Source organism: Capra hircus, chromosome 22 (assembly GCF_001704415.2).
Source record: "Capra hircus breed San Clemente chromosome 22, ASM170441v1, whole genome shotgun sequence".
NCBI classification, from domain to species: Eukaryota; Metazoa; Chordata; class Mammalia; order Artiodactyla; family Bovidae; genus Capra; species Capra hircus.
In genome coordinates, this window is record NC_030829.1 from 48,256,044 (window position 1) to 48,265,437 (window position 9,394).

The 9,394-nt window shown below is 60.4% G+C and overlaps 1 protein-coding gene across 1 annotated transcript; it reads left to right on the plus strand.

Annotated features, from left to right (window-relative positions):
* Positions 3–5,634, plus strand: LOC108638594 (stabilin-1-like; the record flags this gene model as incomplete). Its single annotated transcript, XM_018066675.1, is given in 6 exon segments — positions 3–41; positions 135–180; positions 273–349; positions 525–650; positions 822–1,002; positions 5,475–5,634. Coding segments are annotated over 6 exon segments (629 nt in total), but the record flags the coding sequence as incomplete, so codon positions are not given.

Here is a 9,394-nt window from a genome sequence, read left to right on the forward strand (position 1 = left end):
TTTCTGCAACGTGGGTTGGCAGGGCCTCCGCTGTGACCAGAGTGAGGAGCAGCCCCCCGGGGAGAGGGGCGAGTCCTGGGGAGGTGGTTCTGGGGTCCGCATGGTCAGAACCATCATCCTCCTACCCCCTGCAGAAATCAGTGGCCCTCAGTGCCTGCAGAAGTGCGACCCGAATGCCAAGTGAGTGACCTTGGCCCAGGGCCGGTGGGCAGGGGCGCTGGGGCCAGGGTTGGGGGCCGGAAGGCCCGCCTGAGCTGTTGCTGTCCCCCCAGCTGCGTGCAGGACTCGGCTGCAGCCCCTGCCTGTGTCTGTGCCGCGGGGTACTCGGGCGACGGTGTCTCCTGTTCAGGTCCAGCCACTCCACCGCCCCAGAGCCCTTTCCACGCCCTTTAGATCCAGTCTCTGTCCCCTCTGGGGTCTCACCCTCCCCCTGGCCTTCCCCGTTCTCCCCTGCGCTGCCCCTGGTCCCTGCTGTCCCCCGGCCCCCGCCCTGCTCATAGCTCTCTGCGCCTGTCTGCCCCTAGCGGTGGACCCGTGTGCGCGTGACCATGGCGGCTGCTCCCCCCACGCCAACTGCACAACCGTGGCACCTGGTCAGCGGACATGCACCTGCCTGGACGGCTACATGGGCGATGGGGAGCTGTGCCAGGGTGAGGCTGGGGTCCCCCACCAGGGCTGATGCGGGCTGGGGGTCTGGCTTCAGTCAGACCAGGATGGGCTGAGGGGCCTGCGGGAGTGTGGGTGCTGAGAGTAGGGGGAGAGCACCCGGATGGACGGACAGATGGAGGGGCCAGCCCTCATCCCAGCGCCTCTTCCCCCAGAAGCCAACAGCTGTCTCATCCGCCATGGGGGCTGCCACATGCATGCCGAGTGTATCCCCACAGGCCCCCAGCAGGTGAGACAACTTGGGGAGCCACACACTGGGGATGGGCCGTCCCCTGCAGGGTGGGGTGCTCCTCAGACCAGGCCCTCGGAGCTGCGCGCCTCCGTCCCGCAGCCCCGGTGCGTCCCCGTGCACAGCATCTCTGGTCCTTCATCTCGGCTCCCCAGGTCACGTGAGAGCGCGGGCGTCTGTCATGCTGGCTCAAGGCCTTTGAGTTTCCTTCTTGAAAAACCGTCTTTTGCTGTTTTCTCCTGACTTTCGTTGGGCTGCCTCTTCTTGATTTCTAAGAGCTCCTCAAATATTGATGAAAGTGGACCAGACCACAGCCTGCGCCTACCACGTCTGCTTCTGCATAAAGCATCTACGTCTGCTTTACTGACTGCGCCAAAGCCTCTGACTGTGTGGATCACAACAAATTGGAAAACTCTTCAAGAGATGGGAATATCAGACCACCTGACTTATGAAGACCTACAAGATCTTTTAGAACTAACACCCAAAAAAGATGTCCTTTTCTTTATAGGGGACTGGAATGCAAAAGTAGGAAGTCAAGAAACACGTGGAGTAACAGGCAAATTGGGCCTTGGAATATGGAATGAAGCAGGGCAAAGGCTAATAGAGTTTTGCCAAGAAAAGGCACTGGTCATAGCAAACACCCTCTTCCAACAACACAAGAGAAGACTACACATGGACATCACCAGATGGTCAACACCAAAACCAGACTGATTATATTCTTTGCAGCCAAAGATGGAGAAGCTCTATACAGTCAACAAAACAAGACCAGGAGCTGACTGGCTCAGATCATGAACTCCTTATTACCAAATTCAGACTCAAATTGAGGAAAATAGGGAAAACCGCTAGACCATTCAGGTATGACTTAAATCAAATCCCTTATGATTATACAGTGGAAGTGAGAAATAGATTTAAGGGCCTAGATCTGATAGATGGAGTGCCTGATGAACTATGGAATGAGGTTCGTGACATTGTACAGGAGACAGGGATCAAGACCATCCCCATGGAAAAGAAATGCAAGAAGGCAAAATGGCTGTCTGGGGAGGCCTTACAAATAGCTGTGAAAAGAAGAGAGGCGAAAAGCAAAGGAGAAAAGGAAAGATATAAGCATCTGAATGCAGAGTTCCAAAGAATAGCAAGAAGAGATAAGAAAGGCTTCTTCAGCGATCAATGCAAAGAAATAGAGGAAAACAACAGAATGGGAAAGACTAGAGATCTCTTCAAGAAAATTAGAGCTACCAAGGGAACATTTCATGCAAAGAGGGGCTCGATAAAGGACAGAAATGGTATGGACCTAACAGAAGCAGAAGATATTAAGAAGAGGTGGCAAGAATACACGGAAGAACTGTACAAAAAGATCTTCATGACCCAGATAATCATGATGATGTGATCACTAATCTAGAGCCAGACATCTTGGAAAGTGAAGTCAAGTGGGGCTTAGGAAGCATCACTATGAACAAAGCTAGTGGAGGTGATGGCATTCCAGTTGAGCTGTTTCAAATCCTGAAAGATGATGCTGTGAAAGTGCTGCACTCAATATGCCATCAAACTGGGAAAACTCAGCAGTGGCCACAGGACTGGAAAAGGTCAGTTTTCATTCCAATTCCAAAGAAAGGCAATGCCAAAGAATGCTCAAACTACTGCACAATTGCACTCATCTCACATGCTAGTAAAGTAATGCTCAAAATTCTTCAAGCCAGGCTTCAGCAATACGTGAACCGTGAACTTTCAGATGTTCAAGCTGGTTTTAGAAAAGGCAGAGGAACCAGAGATCAAATTGCCAACATCCGCTGGATCATGGAAAAAGCAAGAGAGTTCCAGAAAAACATCTATTTCTGCTTTCTTGACTATGCCAAAGCCTTTGACTGTGTGGATCACAATAAACTGTGGAAAATTCTGAAAGAGATGGGAATACCAGACCACCTGACCTGCCTCTTGAGAAATCTGTATGCAGGTCAGGAAGCAACAGTCAGAACTGGACATGGAACAACAGACTGGTTCCAAATAGGAAAAGTAGTACGTCAAGTCTGTATATTGTCACCTGCTTATTTAACTTCTATGCAGAGTACATCATGAGAAACGCTGGACTGGAAGAAGCACAAGCTGGAATCAAGATTGCCAGGAGAAATATCAATCACCTCAGATATGCAGATGACACCACCCTTATGGCAGAAAGTGAAAAACTAAAGAGCCTCTTGATGGAAGTGAAAGAAGAGAGTGAAAAAGTTGACTTAAAACTCAACATTCAAAAAACTAAGATTATGGCATCCGGTCCCACCGCTTCATGGCAAATCAATGGGGAAACAGTAGAAACAGTGTCAGACTTTATTTTTCTGGGCTCCAAAAATCACTGCAGATGGTAATTGCAGCCATGAAATTAAAAGACACTTGCTCCTTGGAAAAAATGCTATGACCAACCTAGACAGCATATTAAAAAGCAGAGGCATTACTTTACCAACAAAGGTCCGTCTAGTCAAAGCTATGGTTTTTCCTGTGGTCATGTATGGATGTGAGAGCTGGACTCTAAAGAAAGCTGAGTGCCAAAGAATTGATGCTTTTGAACTGTGGTGTTGGAGAAGACCCTGGAGAGTCCCTTGGATTGCAAGGAGATCTAACCAGTCCATCCTAAAGGAGATCAGTCCTGAATGTTCATTGAAAGGCCTGATGCTGAAGCTGAAATTCCAATACTTTGGCCACCTCATGCGAAGAGCTAACTCATCTGAAAAGACCCTGATGCTGGGGGATTGGGGGCAGGAGGAGAAGGGGACGACAGAGGATGAGATGGCTGGATGGCATCACTGACTTGAGTTTGAGTAAACTGCGGGAGTTGCTGATGGACAGGGAGGCCTGGCGTGCTGCGATTCATGGGGTCGCAAAGAGTCGGACACGACTGAGTGACTGAACTGAGCTGACTGATAGCCTGTAGGCTCAATCAGGCCTGCTGACTTGCTATTTTTTTAATCGACAAAATCCCCTCAGGGCACACAGCCAGGCTCCCTGTCTGGCTGTTGCAGTCACCGCAGGAGCGCTGGCAGGGCCTGCTATGTGGACAGTGAGTCTGCTGGCCCCGGATTAGTCGTCTGTGATGTGAGTTGCGGTCGCTTCCCCCGGTTTCTCATTCATCTTTCGACTTTTTTTATCCCTTTTAAGTGCATTTAAAATGTTTAGTTATCCAGACGTGTTTTAATGGGGCTCAAAGCTGTTCGACTTTGGAGGGTCCTTGCTTCTCAAAATCCAGAATCTTTACACACCACACTCTGCAGTTCAAGGTCTCTGTGTGTTTTGCTCCGGAGCAAGAGGAAATGAATGAAAAATGGCAGATTTGGACGAACACCATCTAGAAACTGCTGGAGAGTTTAGCACTTGCGCTCCGCCTTCTGGGGGTTTACCGGTCTGAGAGGTGAAGACTATAAGGCAGATAACGGGGCGCTGTGACCCCGACTTACAGAAGAGTAAACTGAGGCTCAGGGGTTGTGCAGCCCGCAGGCCTGCGGGGACAGCGCCGCCACCCCCACTGGGCGACCCTGGCTGGCCCCGCAGTGAACGAACGAGACCCAGGGGGCAGAGGGGCTGTCCGGAGTGACACGGAGAGCCGCAGCTTCGCGCCCCGCCTCGCAAACCGCGCGGGAGCCCCTCGTCCCGCTCCCACTCCCGCCCCCGCCCCCGCCCCGCGGCCCCAGCAGCGCAGGCGGCGCGTGCCCAGCGCTGCCGGCAGGGGCGGCATCGCACCGGCTGGGAGCTCGCCCCTCAGCTGCTGCAGCCCCGGCTCCGGCGCCCCAGCTGTCTGCACCCCGCACCCCACCTGCATGCCAGCCGCCCCCACAGGCCATCCCAGCCCGGCCCCCACCTGTATCCCGGCGCGGTCCCCCACCCGCGATCCCAGCCAGGTCTCCCCACCTGTATCCCAACCGCCCCCTCCGACCATCCCAGCTCGCCCCCCACACCCGCGACCCCAGCCCGGCCCACCGCCCCATCCCGGGCCCCAGCCTGGCCCCGCCCCGCCCACCTCGTGGCCCCGCCCCCGCCCTCCCTCCGGGCTTCAGGCTTCAGTGCCGGGGGCTGTGGGCTTGGACTCAGACCCAGGGTCGGGGGCGGGAGCCGGCCGCCGGCCTCGCAGGAAAATGGAAAGCCCGCCGCCCGAGCTGCCCTTGGGATCCCTCCCCCTGAGTGGACGGGTGGGGCTGGCTCCTGTCCCCTGAACATAGAACCCCGCTCCCTCCGCCGGCCGACCTGCAGAGGCCCTGCCCGCTGGCATCACCTTCTCCACCCACGACCACCCTCCTTCCTGCCCGGCCCTCCCCCCAGCCTGAAGGCCCCCGCTGGGCTTGAGGCGCCTCCCCGCCCCACTCCCAGGACAGCCCCCGACTCCCCCAGGACGCTCCCCTCGCGGGATCTGGAGTAGCCCCATTCCTAGCTGCGGGTTTCCCGCCCACCTCGGTGCACACGCCTAGGAGACTGCGGGGGCGGGCCCCGCACCCTCAACTCTGTCTGTTTCTCCCCGGCCCACTCTCCATAGCTGACCACCGCAAGGCCTCCGGAGCCCAGGCGTGAAGGCGACCTCAGTCTGGACTCTGCCTTGCAGGCCAGTGAACCCCCGCTGGGGGCCTGGAGCTGGGCCTTCTCTGGAAGCTGGCCTCCGAACCGCGGTCTGGGACGCTGGCCATGATGGACATGGGCTTGAGCCCGGGCAGAGGGGGACCCAGGTCCGCTCAGGCCGGGCAGCTGCTGCTCACGCGTCCTGAGCCACACTCAGGCACCACGCAGCCCCAGGACGAGCCAGGCCTGCCCTGCTGGGCCTGTGCACCTGCCGGTCCCTTGCTTGGACGCTGGCCCGTCCCCGGGGTCCCCATCCACCTTCCTGCTTCCTTCAGGTCCCTGCCCCCGAGTCTCAGCGGCTGCAGCCCTGACCACCTCCGCCACGCTCCCCTTCACCTCGTGGCTTTACGTGTTTGCCCCACAGGATGGTGCCCAGGGCCCGGCTGGTGCTCAGCAAATACCGTTGGGGGGTGAGTTCGTTCTGAGTCCCTCCCGCTGGAGTGCGGAGCCGCTGCAGAGTTGGGGGCCTGTCCCCGGCTCCCTTGATGGCAGCCAAGCCATTGGAGCGCTTTGCCTGGGCGTGGGAAGGAGAGGTGTGCCGTGGTGCCTGGCTGTGATGGTGTCCTTGGGGACAGCGCTGTCCCTGGTGCAGGACGGGCCTGTCACGACGTGTGTGTCACAGGCCGCGGCTGCAAACACGGCGCTGCCAAGGGGGACCGCCGGCTCTCACCGTGCCAGGGGCACGCCGCCTGGGTCCCAGCGTCTGCCCGGCTGCCCCCAGGGTGCGGAGAGCGACCTCGCAGCCCTGCCTCCACATCCTCCCCACCCCCCTACCGCTGCTCCGGGCACCGTCTGCTCGAGCCTGGACCCCCGTGGCCTGAAGCCAACCCAGAACACTCTGCTTCCGAAGGCCTCTCGGGGATGTTCCGCCGGCCAGCATCCCCGCCCCGGGGTGGCTGCACACCTCCTGGCCCCTGGAGAAGGGCACGCAGGGGGAGGGCCCCTCTGAACAGGGCTCCCCCAGGCCTGGGAGCTGGGGGGCTCGAAGCCAGCGGTTTGCTCGTCTCGTCTCTTTCTTGTCCATCTGCCTGCGTGTCTGTCTGTCTGGGCGGACCCTGTGGCTGGTTTCTGGACACAGACTCGGGCGCTCGGGAAACCCGCTTCTCGGCTGAGGCCAGCCCTGCCCACCCAGCCTGCCAGCCGTCCTGCCTGCTGCCCCTGGGGGTAGGGGCTCCTCTCCTGACACCACCCAGCGTGTCCCCCCACCCCCAACCCCGGCTCTGCCCCGCCCGCACTCGGAACCCGTCCCCAGCCTGGGGCGACTTCCCCTCTTCACACTCCCGCAGCTCAGCGAGTCTGAAACACACAATTTAGCACTTAATTATACACTCTGCTCACTAATTATTTTGTGCCTTATCTCCGCGGCTGCGTGAGCTCCGGGAAGCAGATCGCACTCCCTCACTCCGGCCTCCGTGAGGCCCATGCCTCCTGCCCCCCCGGTGCTGGGAAGGGGGCCCTTGACGGCAGCCTGGAGCCCACGGTGCCCCACGGGTGGGCCTGGGTGGGGAGAGATGGCCCATCTGCTCCCTCTGCGCGTGTTTGCCCAGACCCCGGCCCGCCCTCCCGGGCCCCGGGTGTCCAGCAACCCCTGGACCACAGGGCCTCCCGACCTTGCCCCATGGGGCCTCCCCACCTTGCCCCGGACACGCACGGAGCTGCCCCGCTGGCCCTTCAGCCTCGCCTGGGCCCACCACCCTCTTGCTTGATGGTGGAGACCCGTGGACTCCCTGCAGGCCACCCTCCGCCTGCAGCTGAGGAAGGGGGGTGTCCCTCCACCCTGTCCCCCTGGCGAGTGGCACCGGGACAGACGTCGCTGTCTCTCCAGGCTCTGGGCAGAGGCGGGGGTGTGGGGGGTTGCAGGGGGGTTCACCCCTGAGGCTGGGCTGGGGAAAGGCCTGTGGGGTCTGGGGAAAGACTTGGGCTCCACAGGCTCCACCCACTGACCGTGCCCTGGGTGGGCATCCCCACCACCCTGAAGCCCTGACATTTGTCCTCCCCGGGGGTCCCAGGGCTGGGGCAACTGGGAGCCGGCGAGGGGGAGCAGCGAGGCACGCCCCGACCCCCGACTTTCTGCCGCTCGCGCAGGCCCATCCGTCTGTCTGTCCTCCTGTGTCCTGGCCTCTCCTGCCCCGGCCCATCGCCTGGACGCTTGGCTCTGGTCTCCTGGGGGATCCCACTGACCGCTGCCCTCTGCAGATGCCCCTTTGTTTTCGAGAGAAGGTCCCTGCCCGCAGTCAGGGTCCTCAGTGACCACTCTTCCGGCCCCTCCAGCGCCCGGCCCTGGGACAGCTTCCGCCGTGGAGAACCAGCCACGACCCAGTCCAGGCGGGCCTGACCTCCGCCGGTGCTCCGGGTCAGCACGCTGGGGCCCAGGCACCCTGATCTGGAGATGAGGGGCCGCCTTAGGTCTTGCCCCAGCTCCCAGCCAGGGCCTTGCCAGGGCTCCACTGCACTTAGAACAGAGGTACACCCCGACTGCAAAGGCCTGCTGCTCCCTGTTCCCTGGGCCCCCACCAGCCGGCTGGCCCCGTCCCAGGACCTCTGCCACACGCACGTGTCCACTCCCCACTGAGCGTTCACCTGGGCAGGACACACAGGCTGCCTTCCTCGCCATGGGGTCCCAGGCATCCAGTCGGGGCTCCTGTAAGGGGGGCAGGGGCTGGTGAGGCTGGGCCGGGATCTCCACTCCTGAGGGTTCGCAGGGGCAGGCCCTGTGCTTGGGCAGGGTGGCCCTGCAGGTGAAGGCTGTGTGAGATCGGGGTGGGGGTGTGGGGGGCGGAGTGGACAGGGCTGGTGGCCACCTCTCTGGGTGTCGCTTCGGTCTCAGCCCCAGGCCGGGCAGCATGGAAGCCCCCTGCACCCACCCCAACCCCCGGGTACGTGTGTTAGCAGCTCCGGGTGCCTGGTGTGCCCCGGGCGTGTCTGTGCAAAGCTGACTTGCCTGTGGCAGCGGCCCCGTGACTGTCTGCACCGCGTGCTGGGTGGGTGCTTGCGTGTGTGTGTGTGTGTGTGTGGGAACGTGATTGTTTTGGTGTGATGGGTGTGGGTGTGATTCTGGAGGGCTGTCTGCGAGGATCTGGGGTGTCAGCTGAGGGTGTCAGGGTGTCCTCAGGGCCTGTGGGCTGTGTGAGGGCGATTCGTGGCCTCTGCTTGTGTCTGAATGGTCAGGGGGCCCCTGCCACGGGGCCCAGTGGCCCTGGCCTGCTCCCCACTGTCCCCACCCCCAGTTCCCATCATGCAGCAGCGGAGAGTCTCATCAGCTTAGTGGGTGAGACCGGGGCCGTGCCGGAGATGTGTGGGCGTGAGGGGAGTGGATGGGGATGGGGAGTAGTCTCCACTGGACAGGGCCCGCGCCCCCCCTTCCTCCTGGGCCGGCAAGGGCTGGACTCACGGAAGCGCCCTGCTCCCAGCCCGGCCCCCACCCACCCGGGAGGCTCAGTGCCGGGGTGGGAGGGGGAGGCGTGAGGGCGTGACAGGTGAATGTGGGCAAATGCTGGGGCTCCGTGCTGCCCCGAGCACCGTCCGGTGAGAGGGAACTCCTCCCAGGCTGGGCGAGAGGCTCTGGGCAGGAGCTGGGGAGTTTGGGGGAGGACGCTCAGGTCTGAGGCTCCAGGGTGTGGCTCCCTTCCCAGAAGCAGGACAGACAGACGACGGAGAAACAGCAAGCCGTTCACTGTCTCTAACCCGAAGCACAAAGCTCTGGGCTCTCCTGACCAACACACACAGACGGAAAGTGAGAAAACCGTTTTGCAATTTAATCTGAAATGAACACACTGGAAAAGACCCTGATGCTGGGAAAGACAGAAGGCAACAGGAGAAGAAGGATGCTGAGAAGGTTGGATGGCGTCGCCGACGAAGGACACGAGTCTGGGCGAAGTCCGGGAGATGCTGAGGGGCCGGGAAGCC